A 15,199-nucleotide genomic window follows, 5' to 3' on the forward strand; every position below is an offset into this window, starting at 1 on the left:
CAAGGTCTGAAATTTGGTAAACATGGTAAATACAATGTTACAGCGTTAATTCATTGCATTTGATGTGTAGGTTCACCTTAGTGAGTACCAAAGCACTACAGTTGTAAAAGGTCAAGAGTCATTGAGCTCATAAAAGGTCAAAGTCTGTAAACCCTGTAAGCAAGATTTCCTCCAACCGTACAAATGAGAATGACTTCAGACTAATTTACACATGAATGCCTACTATAGCACGTGGCATAATTTCTGTGAACGTCGTGTCAAGGAATCACAATGAGCCGATCGGCTTGCTGGTTATTTCATTAGGTTCATGAATGATATTTTCTGTTACCTATCTAGATGGTTATCCGTATCTGGAGTTCGGCGGGTTTTATTAGAATTCTGATTATGCAGATATTGAATTTTTCATCCCAATTGAAGTCCCCGATCTATTAAGCTATAAGTACAATGGGGAACAAGAGAATGTTGAGTTTCGTGTTACTAAAGGGACCAAGCAACTTTGGTTGGAAGTAGATGTTGACGATATTAAATTCACTGAGTCGATTGGTGCACAGAGTAAGTTAAAAACACGATTCTCATTGAGTTATTAGGAGAAACTGGTTATGGGTTGAAACCGTTCACCAGCATATCTGAGTCCGGTGTATAACTTTTGTAAGATCTACGCTAGTTGATATCGCCTACGCCAGGCGTTGAATATATGTTAAATGTCGTAAATGTTTAGTAATATGTGGACTTCCTAACCAGACGGTTGTGCGCTTCAGGGTTATCCGAAGACTGTACTAGCTTTAAAATAGCTTTATAGTTCGAACTACAACAACTTTTGAGATGTTTATCATGTTCGTAACACAGTCCAACAATACCTGATGAAAGATTTGAAACAACAATAAGATTAACTATAAGAATCTGGTGATTTTGGTCAGAACTGCCCTTGAATCAACTGATGTTAATAATTAAGCTTAAATGTATGTAAATAAGGTCGAGGCTCATAGGTGATACCCGACGATTCCCGAAACTATAATGCTGACCCATCAAACTAATCATGAAATTGGTATGTCGGATCTTTTTTATTTTAATCATTTAAACTTGAATCATAGCGAACTTTACAAGGAGAGCTTCTTAATTGCCATGGCTTCCTTATATATATATATATATATATATATATATATATATATATATATATATATATATATATATATATATATATATAGTATCATTTAGAGTTATATATATATATATATATATATATATATATATATATATATATATATATATATATATATATATATATATATATATATATATATATCAGATCGGCCGATGCACTGCTCAAAGCCTTCAAAACCTACGTACAATTTGAATGTGAACGTTAACAATGTAGTTCAATGATTTTCTGCTCTATCGTGGGCTTTCAGTATGATCTGCAGCCATGCATGTGTCGAGTTTAAAATATACGTGGCTGTTATTATGATATTAACTGTGCGACAAATACACGAGACGTTTAACAAAATATTTCGTGGGAAAAAAACATCGTATAACTCTCATTTCTTTAGCAACGCCAGATTTCCCCTTGAACTATATTAACCTCATTTTAATATGCCTTGTAAACTCTCGAAACGTGTCCGGACGGTTAGTCTGTAAATCTATGTTGTGTTAACTTTTATATAATCTAAGGGTCGGAAGGAAATACTTAAGAAGTTTGTATACATCCAGGTTTGTTAAACTACAGTTACCACCTCCCCCCTTTGGTTTATATTTTCATCACTTTTGATCTAGACCCGAAATGTAACACATAAGCCCAAATGCTACTTTCACTTCCCCATAATGTAATAACTACAGGAAATTATATTTTTTCTCTGGTTTCTGGTTTCTGTTTGTTCAAGCTGTATTTTTCATTCTTCGCTCTCAGTTCACGTATATACGTCCTACAATTGTAATACGTAAGCGACCTTACCTAAACCGCAAAGGGTTGCAGTCCGTCGGTCTATTGTGTTCTAGTTTGGGAATACTCGACCATACAAGATCTGGAAACGTACCGATAGATATACCAAACATTCATTAACAGCTATCCGATTTATTTAATCTGTAGTATTTTGTTAGAACAACATGGCGCTGCTGCGAAGATCGGCGTTGTCTTTAACGCACCCCAAACTGCATTATACTAGCGTCGACTTATCAGCATTCTTAGTGCAGAGAGAAACCAGAAATGGCCGTGGGAAGCATCTCTTTATTGAACATATTTCACCAGGCGGAATTCTCCACGATGGAGGCATCAGGTAAATACTTTTCCATCTCAATAATTTTCTAATCAATGACGATCACGCATTATCGGTTGGTTTTTACAAGAGCGATTTACATTGCTTATAAGAACAGGCGAACATTAATCATGTTAAGTTCACCCTCTCTGTATGAATGAGAGTTTAATTGTATCTAGTCTTGGCCAAGCCGTTTGTTATACTTTTTTTTATCGCGTGCAACTGTACATGCCTCAGAGTCCGTTTCTGCCTACCACGAATGTGCTTAACCACTGTATTTTACATGCCCGAGGATCTGTCCGATTCAAACCTAGTCTTGGACATTTCTCCAAATTGGGGCGTGACCTTATGTAAACCACAAAATCCTTATTCATATCACGAAATTGTGTGTCATGTGAGATCATGTGTCTTTCACAGCAATTAGCGACCGTCTCGCAGTGTACAAACCAATCTAAGGCCAAGTGATTGTTCACTGCGGGAGGTAGGGCTTGAATACACATTTTTGGGTGAAGTGGGCCCAACTGGCAAACCTGATTGGCTTCTTTGCTTTTCCGAAGCAAATCTTCCAAATTTAAAGGAAAACATAAGATAGCTTGGGAGAAATGTGCAAGACCCTAGTATCAATCGAAAGCGTTACCACTGTCGTTCTCTGGGCAGAACAGCAAGTAGATACGGGAAAATAGCTTTGGGGAAGAAAAAACTTACACTAGGCTGTTTATACTAGGATCTTTACAAGACTAAATTGTATCTGGTTTTCTGTCCCATATAAAACTGAATAGTATTTTATTGAAGTCATTCATAAAATAATCTGGTGGGTTTGGCCTAACAGAGAAGAGAAAACAATTTGAGAGATTGCGAAACTTTTAATCAGAGTAATTCTGCCAATAGGAAGTGAGGTCACGAGTGGACCACTGCCTAAAGAGTATTTTGAGACGAGAAAGTTTTGGTATATAATTAAGACTGTAAATATCAGGTTTCTGATTTGTGAAATGTATACCTAATGATTTAATAGGGCTATCGGTGATGAATTTACCACAATTCTTGAACAAAGCAGGAGTATCGTCATAAGTAGGACCTAAAGGGAAGAGAGATTATTTGTTATAATTTATGACCAAGCTCGAAACTAGCGAAAAGTCACCTAGTATATCAAAACAGCCTGTAGGGAATTAATATCAATGTCTTAGAAAATAGTAGTATCATCAGCATACTGAGTTAATATGAAGTGATGATTGTTAATGATTATACCTTTAAAAGTAGTACTAGCACGAACTTGGATTGCGAGAAATTCAATACTTATGATAAACAAATATACAAATACACCTCAAATAAACCAGATGAATAACCATTATTATTAATACAGGAAGAAGGTCTCGAGTACGAAACGTTCTTTTTTCATAATTGTTTTCATATTGTTCGTGTTACGAAAGTATGTTACTGAAGAGGGCCAGATGAAAGATTTTCATCATGAAAACCTCTACCATATTTCTCCTTTATCTATTTTATCTAGGCATTCGGATCGATTGATTTCAGTAAACAAAGTCCCTGTTGAGCAGTTCTCATTTGACCTCATCCTCGAATCGATTCGTTCTCTCTCGGTGATCGCGTTGGTAATTCTTTCATGATTAATATATTTTTTTTTCTAAAACTTAACTCATCAACGGAACGAATTATATTTATTTCCGTATAGCCACATTTTATTTATTTTAGTCTTCTAATAACTAAAGACCAATTGTTGATTTCTTTGAGAACACGAAATTACATGTCGACAGGTTCATACGTAGGAAAAACCCAGAAAGTTGAACAATTTATAGAGATGCATAATATTCGGCACGGCTCTCGTTCTCTCGCCTGGCTACGGGCATACATGTCGACATATACCAATCAGTCATACCTTAATGCCAAACTTCATTAGTTTACGAGTATGTTACATTCAACACTTCTTTGAATATGATGTGTGTTATAGTGCTTTATGCCATTTGTAGCAGAACTATGATCGACAAGATAAATAATTTGTCCATATTATCTCAGTGACAAATATATAATCATTGGTTAATTGTCATGACAACCAATCAAGCTTTCTCTCTCTCTCTATCTCTATTTTCTTCAAGGCTGTCAAAAGAAAGGTAAATGGCAAAGTTATTCGAATTGTGGTGATCCTCGAAATCGGATTCAATTCAGGTAATTCAGGTGAAACAAGGTACGGCGTCTAGAAATTTTTATGAGCTAAAACCACGATTCGACACAATGTTAGGTCTAAGTCATCAGAACGCGTCAATGATATGTGTTTGTATAAACTAACAATTATCACTTAGGAAAAAAACTTTCACCCCTGCCCACAACCCCGACACCCCAAAAGTCTGAATTGTTGCCAAAATGTACTTTCGGATGCGATCATATATATAAATACTATTACCTTTACTCCATAAGGAATGATGGCAGGCAAATAGAGAACATAGCCCACCAACAGTATGGAACGCCGAACGTACATTTACTTTTGTGTTCTTTACAGAGTTGGTGTTATACAAATTGTTATACAATAAAGCGAAAAGCAAAAAGGCTTAGATATATGAGGAGAACGTTTGCTGTTTAAGTTGTTTGATGATATCTACCACTATTTCATATTAATCGATTATATACGGTCAAAGGTAAGCAGGCTGACAAGTCTAACGCAATGTCTAAAGACATAAAACAAAGTTAAGGTGTAGTTCACTGCCAATATGTAATTAAGCATATTCAGTGGTGTATAGTAACATGACGTGTCGCCCAACTTCGCCCCTTATAATAAATTAGAAGTGTTTGTTTTTTAAACATGACTTTTTGTTGAGAAATTGATCAATGTATTTAAAATGTACTCTTAAATAAACACATAATAAAAACTGGAATTTGTGTTACTTAATGCAGGGATGGTTCAAGTTTCATACGTAGCTTATGAATCCAGGTAACTGAGTACACTTATGAAACCTACTGGTTTTGGTAAGGGTCAAAGGCCCACAGAGGTCAAGGTCTGAAATGTTGTTAACATAGTATATACAATGTTACACCGTTAATTAATTGCATTTGATGTGTAGGTTCACCTTAGTGAGTACAAAAGTACAACAGTTGTAAAAGGTCAAGAGTTATTTGAGGTCATCAAATGTCACGGTCTGAAAACCCTGTAAGCACGATTTTCTCCAACCGTACAAATGAGAATAACTTATTTTTACACACGAATGCCTACTATAACATGCGGTATTATTTTCTGTCAAAGTCGTGTCAAGGAATCACAACGAGCCTGTCGGCTTGCTGGTAATTTCATTAGGTTCATGAGTGATATTTTCTGTTACATATCTAGATGGTAATCCGTATCTGGAGTCCGGCGGGTTTTATTGGAATCATGATTATGCAAATATTGAACGTTTCATCCCAATTGAGGTACCCTCTCTACGTACCTATCAGTACAGTGGGAAACAAGAGAACGTTAGGTTTGTTGTTACTGAAGGGACGGAGCAACTGTGGTTGGAAGTAGATGGTGACGATATTGAATTCACTGAGTCCTCTGGTTCACTGAGTAAGTTAAAAACTCGATTCTCATTGAGTCATCAAGAGAAACTGGTTATGGTTTGAAACAGTTCACCAGGCCGGAATATCTGAGTCCGGTGCATAACTTTTGTAGGATCTATACGCTACTTGATATCGCCTACGCCATGCTTTAAATAGAAGTGAAATGTCGTAAATGTTTAGTATGTAGACTTCCTAAACAGACCGTTGTGCGCCTCACGATTACACGATGGCTGTACTAGCCTTGTAATAGCTTTACAGTTCTAACTGCAACAACACCGAGTGTACGTTGCACAGTGGCGTAGGTAAGATTTTTTGAGTGGGGGGCCATGGGGGCTGTCCTTTCTTGTGGGGGGGGCGGAGGTTGCTATCTGGGCGGAGCGCCACCTTGCTTGGCGCGGAGCGTACAGAGAAAATTTGAGATTTCAGCACCCCCCAGATCGCAGGAGATGGCACCTGTGAGGCAAAATAGCAACCAAAAAGATGTGCAACTTTGGTGACAGAAATGCAAAAAAAAGTTTTTTTCTCTTTCATGCTGACTGGCTTGCATGCCAACTCAGCCAGACTTTTAACTTGAGGGAAATTGGCATCATTGGCGTATGGGACCATTTCAGTTTGGGGGCAGAACTTTTTGTGCCTGAAAGTTCCCGTGACACTATCTAAGCGGAGCGCCACCATCGGTTGGCGCGTAGCGTACAAGAAAATTTTTGGCACACAATGCCTCTCAGGTTGCCGGAAACGGCACTTCTGAGGCCTTGCAAGTTGCATCTAAACATTCTTTATTTTATAATCTCACGTTTTAGAAATTTACACTTCCCCAAAAATTTGGTAAATTAGAAGAAGAAAAAATGGTAACATCACTTTGAAGGGGAAAAATGGGACAGTATATTTTTTAAGCTCCTATATTTAGTTACCTTATTTATTATTTTAACACAGTACTCAGCTACCTCCAGAAAAACATACATTGTTCAACGACACGTAGGCGGGATAATGTCGCTGTGTCGGGTGAGACTGCAATTTGTCTCACAAAAAAGTATAAAATATAACAAAGAATATGATAAACCTGTACTTCTAGGCTTGTAGGCACCCCCCACCATCCATGAAAAAGAAAATGTTTCTTTTATACACTCATGTCGGGGATCTCCAGGTCAAGGGCGGCGGAAGCACTTTTAATCTGGGGGGGGGGGGCACCGACATCAAAGGGCACTTTGCAGAAATTCGATTGGAATGATGCAGCCTTATATTCAGTACCCTTTATAACTCTTATTGTATTATCTTATTTGTGTATACACATCAATCCATCAACGCCCCCCCCCCCCTTAAGGAAAATATGCATACTAGCACTGCAATATCCAATTCGCAAATTGGGAAGCAAGGAACAAGTTTTCTTTTGAGACAAAATGAGGTGAAATCATGCTAGTTGCTAATGTAGGAATCTTCCGAATTAGAGTTTTTTTCTTGTTAATATCTTAACAAATTTTTCCATTCGAAAATGTTTTGAGTTTGACTCACAGAAATTCGTTAAAAGTCACGGGCTTAGCCAGGATTTGCAAAGTTGTATGCACGACTATCTGAGCGGAGCGCCACCTTCGGTTGGCGCGGAGCGTACTAGCAATATTTTGGTTTTACAAACCCCTCAGATGGCCGGAAACGGCCCTTCCCGAGTGTTCATTCTGGTTCCCTGGCCTCTTGCTAACTTGAGGCACCTCAATTTTTATGTAGAAAGAAAGGCACACTTTTAACCTGAGGAAAAGTGGGGGAGGGGCACGTGCCCCCTTTTCCCCCCGGTATATATATATATATATATATATATATATATATATGTATATATATATATATTTCCAGAGGACAAGAAATTCGGGCAAAAGTCCTGAAAAATTCGGGCAGCCTATGAGGAGAATTTTTTTTTCTCCTCATGGGAGCAGTCTGCCCCCCTGCCCCCCTCCTCGTACGCCTATGGTTGGCATCATTTGTCGTTTCAAGGTGTCAAGGCCTTTCTCCCAACTCAAACCCCTGTGGGCTACCGGTAGGTTTGCAGGATATGCCCACATGTGGACTTAAATAGCATTAGAGGAAGGGGATGGAAGACTAACACGCATCGATGTTTCGGTAATGGTCCACATTGGTGGCTCGGTGCTAATTAGGCCATTTATTGGGTTTCTTGAGGCAGCTGTCATCAGAATCTGGGTTTTTGTGCCAATCGATGACCGATTACATGTATTGGTAGATATCGATATCGCGCAGCACAACAAAGTTCGTGGTGTATGGTCGCATCGACCATTGCCATGCCAAGCTGTGTGACCATTCTCATGATTACTACAGATATTGAATTATTCTTATTCTGCCAGATGTAGACGAGAAAATTGTGTAACTCTATTTCCCAAATTATTGAACAAAAAATATTAGTGAATGGCACTGATGAGTTTTTTTTTACACTTTTTTTTACCCCATTCCCAGTGGGGGGGGGGGGGGCAGTGGGGGGGCAGCCGATTTCATGGGGGGGGGGCTCGGCCCCCCAGGCCCCCGTAGCTACGCCACTGACGTTGCACATACCTATTTCTTCTAACGGCATTAAATATTGAAAGAAACTCAAAAACATTAATGTGTCATACACTCACATTGATATGTTGTAATACGTTATCACACCAGTATAATCATTGTGGTAAGTGGTACGGACATGTTGATGTTGTCTTTGGCGCGTAGGATTACAAGCTTACCTCACAAATTAGATGTTGTCTGATGATCGCCGTGCAGGCTTAAAACTCGAGTAACAACAGGCTGTAAGTTACCGTATGGACGCTTATTGTATGTCCAGAGTTTTGAAACCGGTAAGGAAGGTCGTAATTCCATTGTAGGCGTTTGTCACCTGTAACGAACAATACTAGTTCTGTTTTTGGTGACATACTTTACATAACTCTAGAGATCAAACATGATGCTAACCAACTCGAAAATCATTTGTGATTCCTATAAGCCGGATCTCGAAAGAGATACTTTGAACAGACTTTATGTTAATGAAATGGACATAAACGACAAAGGCAAATGAATACATATATATTTGAAATCGTAATGAGTTGGAAAATCAAGAACAATATATAGCCTATATCATATATGTAATATCATCCTGTCGATGCTGTGAGTTTTTGCACTGTTTACTAAATAGAAAAAAAACGCTGCTTCAACATGGAATCATAACTGTTTGTTTCTCTTGTCTCTGTTTAATATCAAGCCTCTTTCACAATGTACAAATACGACCTTACAAGAACTCCAACCAATAGCCAGGTGATTCTGGTTCCGACGGATCAACCATGTTTTTGTTTAGCAGCAAAGAAGGACAACGACTTGGTCCTTTGCGTAATTATAAAATCGTTACAATCCATTTATTAAGAACCCTGAAAATATTATACATTCTTAACTTTGTTATTTTCGAAGTGAATTAACCGATACTATTTTCGTTATCCCAGAATCACAAAACTTCAAATGTAATTTTTTTGTATCTTTCATAAATAGTTTTAGATTATGTACCATCTTTTACTTAAGCTTATAAATAGAAACCAGCAGTGCCTGTGTCAAAGATCAAGATCTCCGTCTGGAGATATGATTATATCTTGAAATAATAATACCCATAATTTTTATCAATTAATTATAATGGACCGTTTGTTTCCTTTGATTTTGTGCCTGTATATATATATATATATATATATATATATATATATATATATATATATATATATACAAGGGCGGCGGAACCGGGGGGCACAGGGGGCACGTGCCCCCCCACTTTTCCTCAGGTTAAAAATGTGCCCTTTTCCTACATAAAAATTGAGGTATCTCAGGTTAGCAAGAGGCCAGGAACCAGAATGAACACTCGGGAAGGGCCGTTTCCGGCCATCTGAGGGGTTTGTAAAACCAAAAATTTTCTTGCACGCTCCGCGCCAACCGGTGGCGCTCCGCTCAGATAGTCGTGTAAACAACTTTGCAAATCCTGGCTACGCCGCTGACTCTTTAATGAATTTCTGTGGGTCAAACTCAAAGCTATTTCAAATGGAAAAAAAATTGTTAAGACATTAACAAGAAATAAACTCTAATTCGGAAGATTCCTACATTAGTAACTAGCATGATTTCACCTCATTTTGTCTCAAAAGAAAACTTGTTCCTTGTTTCCCAATTTGTAAATTGGATATTGCAGTGCTAGAATGCATATTTTCCTTGAGGGGGGCGGGGGGGGGGGGGGCGTTGATGGAGTGATGTGTATACGCAAATAAGATAATACAATAAGAGTTATAAAGGGTACTGAATATAAGGCTGCATCAGTCCAATCAAATTTCTGCAAAGTGCCCTTTGATGTTGGTGCCCCCCAGATTAAAAGTGCTTCCGCCGCCCTTATATATATATATATATATATATATATATATATATATATATATATATATATATATATATATATATATATATATATATATATATATATATATATATATATATATATATATATATATAGGAATAACGGAAAAACTGTTAAACAACTATGCTGCATTGAGAAAAAGGCTGGATCTCGAATGAGATACAATAATTGAATTAGGTAAGTGATTGGAAGTAAAACAGCCAATGTTTGGTTTTTGCAGAGCTTTCGAGCAAACCTAGCTCTTCTTCAGTGCATGATCACCGAAAGTGACAAGGAGTAGCAGGAATTGAAACTATTTTATAGAGAAGATGTCGGCATGGTTGTAAAGGCAAAGCGACTTACTGATTTCTGCTGAATTGAGCAGAAGTTTTAGAAATTATTTTAATTAGGATTTTTTAATTAAGATTATTTTAATCCGCGTCGGATTATTTTAATCCGATTCCGTCGTAATAGAAAAGGAATTGTTTTGGTTTATCTGGGACGGCAAATCGTTTCTGATGTTTAAACCGAATGGTGCCGTGGTCTTTAGGTTTAGTTCCCAGAAATTTTCTTTCGCTTTCCTAGATTTATCTGTCCAAGAATCGTTCTGGTCAATGGCAATAACACGCAAATTCTCAATTGAATGATTTTGGAGATTGAAGTGATTTGCAACAGGTTGGTAGATCTTTTTTGTTTGATCGCCGATCTATGTTGTGTCATTCTCATTCTGAGAGTGATATATATATATATAAATATATATATATATATATATATATATATATATATATATACATTTGAATTGATATTGAAAAACTGATCTTGAAATTTATATATATAGCCATTTGATGAAACCGTATATACGGGAGATGAACCGATACCTGGCAATGCAAGATTTATACAGTTGGTTCCGCAAGACGGCAATGAATATAAGATTGAAAGCACTGTAAATAATGGTAAGATTTGTGAAAGAACTGAACATCATAAAGATATGATCACATTTATTTAATACAATCATTTAATTATATTTAATAGCACAGGGAGTACTGACTATCAAGTAGAAGCACAACAGAAGGGATAGTTGGTCTAAGATCAATTGTTATGAAACGATAGTATCATTCTATCAGTATTACATCATGCATTGTTCTTTTGGTTCGTTACCCCTTGGATGGCAACTAATGTTTTGACCAGAGGCCGACTGCATGATCATGGTTATCTGAGCCCTCGGCCAAAGGATTAAGGAAACTGTAACAAGCACCCCCACAAGCGACGTAGCAATCAGCAAAAGGGGAATTCGATATAACCCCTATCACACACAAGTACAAAACAAACATACCCCAAGAAACACTGACGAGGTTTAGCACAATTTTGAGTATGGATTGATAAGATTTATGCTTGAACGTAAACGAAAATGAAATATTGAAAGTTAATAGCAACTTTATGTTTTGAAAGATTTTGTTTCATTTACTCTTTAAGGTTTCTAATTGATTTCAATTTACTTATCACATTAACTGCTGACAATTCTGTGAATTCTAAGACCGCCCGTTCACGAGACCGATGTAGTGTTTAAAGATAATTAAGATGACCATAATAGAAGTTTTTCTTGTTTTGTTTCTGTGCGGTTAACATGTTTATGTGCCCACATTTGAGCGATATGTGTATTGTATGCATCTTTGTGTGTTTAAGTGTCATTACCTAGTTAGGCGTGAAATCTTTTGTTGTTATAACAATCAGCTTATTATGTTTTCTTCCTCATGTTTTTCGCAGGTTGGTATATTACGAATGATGACATGAAAGCCGTAATGACAACCACAGGCTCTCTGTTTAAAATCGAACCAGGCGCGTAGCCAAGGGGGGGGGGGGGGGCGAAGGGGGCAGCCGCCCCCCTTGAGCATATTTTATATTTTAATGTTTTTATGATATCGCTAGTAATTTCAAAAGAGAAAATGCTAATATGCAACTGACAAGGCCTGGGAAGTGCCATTTCCAGCGATCTGGGAGGCATTTTAAGCCAAAATTTTCTTGTACGCTTCGAGCCAACCATGGTGGCGCTACGCTTAGATAGTTTGCAATGCCGTTTCTAAGGCTCTGATAGTTTGCCAACTCTTTCGCCCCTCCCTTGGCAGATTCCTGGCTACGCGCCTGAATCGAATGATTAGGTCGACAAAGACATGACACCATTATTGCATCAGTTCTACCAACCATCATATTTGGAACATCTCCCGCTGGACAAACACAAGTCACAAACTCCTTGCCGGCTATGTATCTGTATGTAGGACTATGTATATATGTATGAATCTAGGTTGGATGTATGTATGTGGGCCCTATATAGTGTGTTTGTGTGTGCGCTCGTGAGGGTGTATGTAAGTATGTATGTTAAGTAAGCAAGCAATAAACTTGTTTCAATACCTTTTTACAAACTAGAACTTATAATTTGATTTGCAAGTACAGTTGCTTGATCAGCTTATCTCGTCTTTTAACTTAGGATTGTAAGATTCGAAGTTTTGAAAGATTTAATAAAGCTGAAGCCTTGCACTTCATTTTTGCCTTAAAAAATCTAAATTGGAGAAAATTGAATCAATTTTTGGTGTAGAATCATAATCAGCTCTAAACGTAAAAGATCATTACAATCCATAATTTCCCTGTTACAGGCAAGAAGACGCTGTCCTGTTTCCACATAAGGCCAATTATCATACAGTACACATTATCGAAAGCTATAAAGGGTTAAGACGAAAGAAGAGAGGTTAACATATAAGTAATTAATATCTTAATCTCTTTTCGCTGTGTTCGAGCCTTCGAGGCCTTTGTTTCTGTCATTATTTCTCTACGGAGTTTAATCGTGATATTATATACTGTTACAAGCATGATGACATGATAGTTTCCCCAAATTTAAACTTGTTATACACTAGGCCTGTAGCAAAACTCCAGGCTTATGTGCCTCCAGCTCCCTTGTTGGTGCTACCACCGCTGTGTAGACAACTTTCAAAAAGTTACCGAAACTTAGAAGTACTTAGCCCGATATGACAATAAATGGATAGATCCTGTAACTCTAAACGAACTAAATGTGTCGTTGAATAGACTCACCAGCGTTCTCATTAGAAAACCAAAAACCCTTTCAGAAAACTTCCTAAACGAAGATATAGTTAGTCAGTAGACGAAGAAGAATAAACATCTAACTACTTTGTATTATAGCTTTAAGCAACTGTTTGGGTTATGCTTGATTGTTTTCTTGGTGTAATTTGATATTAAAATCCAATTACAATATAGTTTATATAGCACGACTAGTTTTATTTTAGTTTAGATAATACTCAATATACGTTTTGCTTTACAATGTATTTGGACATGTCGTTAAATTTTGTCGGTTGCACACATGTTATAACTACCTGTAAAATATGCATTTGCATACATCATGCGAATGGAGTGACAAGTGGTGAAGTTTGGGGTGAATTGTACCTGTGTATCGTATAAGAAATGGTTCAACAAGTTTTCGCTAAGATCGTGGCTTTCCTGCGCTCTGAAGGCAATTGGGGTCTATGGTTTTTCGTAAGTTCAAACTAAGATCAAGTATCGCGTAATCGTTGATTCATTGATATATACAATCAAAAGAAAACAAAAGGGGAAATCGTCAGTAAGATATGTTCGATCAATAGTACATTGTGATTTTTAGTATAACCCGCTAGACCTAGGCCTCTTTATATCCATACGTTAAAATGTTGGCCAAATTGTTAAAAGCTTCTTTCGGATAAATAAAAGATAGAATATGAATAAACTTGAAAGGAAATTAAGTTATTTCTTCTTTAGTGAGTCAAGTTTGGGCAGCGGGGTATCCTCTCCATTGCAAGTCCCCTCCCCTTCTCCGATACAACTCTGCGTATGTGTCTGTTCAACAAAATGGCACTTTTAAATACAAGAAATAGAAGAAGAAGTGTCACTTGTAATGTATGAATATGGGCACTAATCAGGATTTCCATCAAACAACGGGTACATGTGCCATCTGTGGCTACCCCCTCCCTCATCTGATTCTCGGGGTCGCCTATTCTTCTCATTTGGATCTCAGATAAATACACTTAAGGACACGATGGTTAGTGAAGGAGACTCGAGCAAGAAGGAATATCATGTTGTCGTAGATCACCAAATTGGTCCGGGGCTAACAAGAATCTTGAAGGCATTATCATCATCTTAAATACCTTTTGCCAGAGCCTAGTAAGCCGATTTAAGTCAAATATATTTTGTGTGACACTGTCAAATGGATAAACCGGGACAGAAAGCAATGAAAAACAATATTTTGATTGATCTGCAGTGTATATTTTTTAACAACAAAGACGTGACTAGTGCATACATTGACATAGTTTTGTCAAGATTGACATAGTGTTCTCAAGCTGCACTATCATGCAACAACGACAAACAGCAAGATATATTCATGTTAATATTAGGTTTATAGTAGGATCTGATTTACAATGCAGTTTGTTTATTAGCCTACGGAAGTTGTTGATATAAACAATGCTCTGGTGTATTAAAGCGTGAAACACTTCGTATCTAGACATTGTCAAAACTCCTGTTTAGACCCAGGGACGTCGCTAGAGGGGGGTAGGGGGGTGTCTCACCCCCAATCTTAGTAAAAATGACGATAGTTGGAAAATTTGAGTCGGAATTTCCGACTGTCGGAATTTCCGACTGTCGCCAGCTTCAATTCGGAATTTCCGACTGTCGCACTCTAATATTTCTGACTGTCGCACTCTAATTTTCATATGTTCTTGTAATTTGTGAGTGACATAAAATTTTCGATCAAAATTGACCTTTAATCAGTCATATTTTCCACGTTTTCCTCGTCACATTGAGAAATTGTATCTCGCGATCCTTATACTCCACCATACAAAACTTCGTATGATTTTGAATACTCTAAAAAAAATACAACGTTCGCCAGCTTCAATTCGGATAATTTATGTATTAATTTTTGCTATTGGGTGGGTCGACCCTGTTCGCTAGCTTCAAGTTAGTTCAGGATATACCAGGGACTTAGCCATTGGGAGTGACT

At 37.4% G+C, this 15,199-nt stretch overlaps 2 protein-coding genes and 1 long non-coding RNA gene across 4 annotated transcripts in view; all 3 read left to right on the forward strand.

The window, feature by feature from the left end:
• Positions 1–15,199, forward strand: part of LOC139964326 (uncharacterized) — a 270,207-nt gene that overhangs the window by 67,907 nt on the left and 187,101 nt on the right. The window lies entirely within an intron of this gene.
• LOC139964332 (uncharacterized) overlaps positions 1–15,199 on the forward strand; it is a 39,082-nt gene that overhangs the window by 1,521 nt on the left and 22,362 nt on the right. The window lies entirely within an intron of this gene.
• On the forward strand, positions 1,865–13,945 carry LOC139964323 (uncharacterized). Of its 2 annotated transcripts, XM_071965841.1 has the most exons (8): positions 1,865–2,270; positions 3,757–3,856; positions 4,358–4,427; positions 5,581–5,796; positions 9,013–9,137; positions 11,006–11,120; positions 11,932–11,991; positions 12,309–13,945. In XM_071965841.1, the coding sequence occupies exons 1-8, from the start codon at positions 2,101–2,103 to the stop codon at positions 12,317–12,319; spliced, it is 867 nt and encodes a 288-aa protein (XP_071821942.1). In that variant the 5' UTR covers positions 1,865–2,100; the 3' UTR covers positions 12,320–13,945. The 2 variants fall into 2 exon arrangements, with proteins under 2 accessions (XP_071821942.1, XP_071821941.1); XM_071965840.1 differs by having other exon boundaries at positions 11,932–13,945.

Source organism: Apostichopus japonicus, chromosome 22, assembly GCF_037975245.1.
Source record: "Apostichopus japonicus isolate 1M-3 chromosome 22, ASM3797524v1, whole genome shotgun sequence".
Classification (NCBI taxonomy): Eukaryota; Metazoa; Echinodermata; class Holothuroidea; order Aspidochirotida; family Stichopodidae; genus Apostichopus; species Apostichopus japonicus.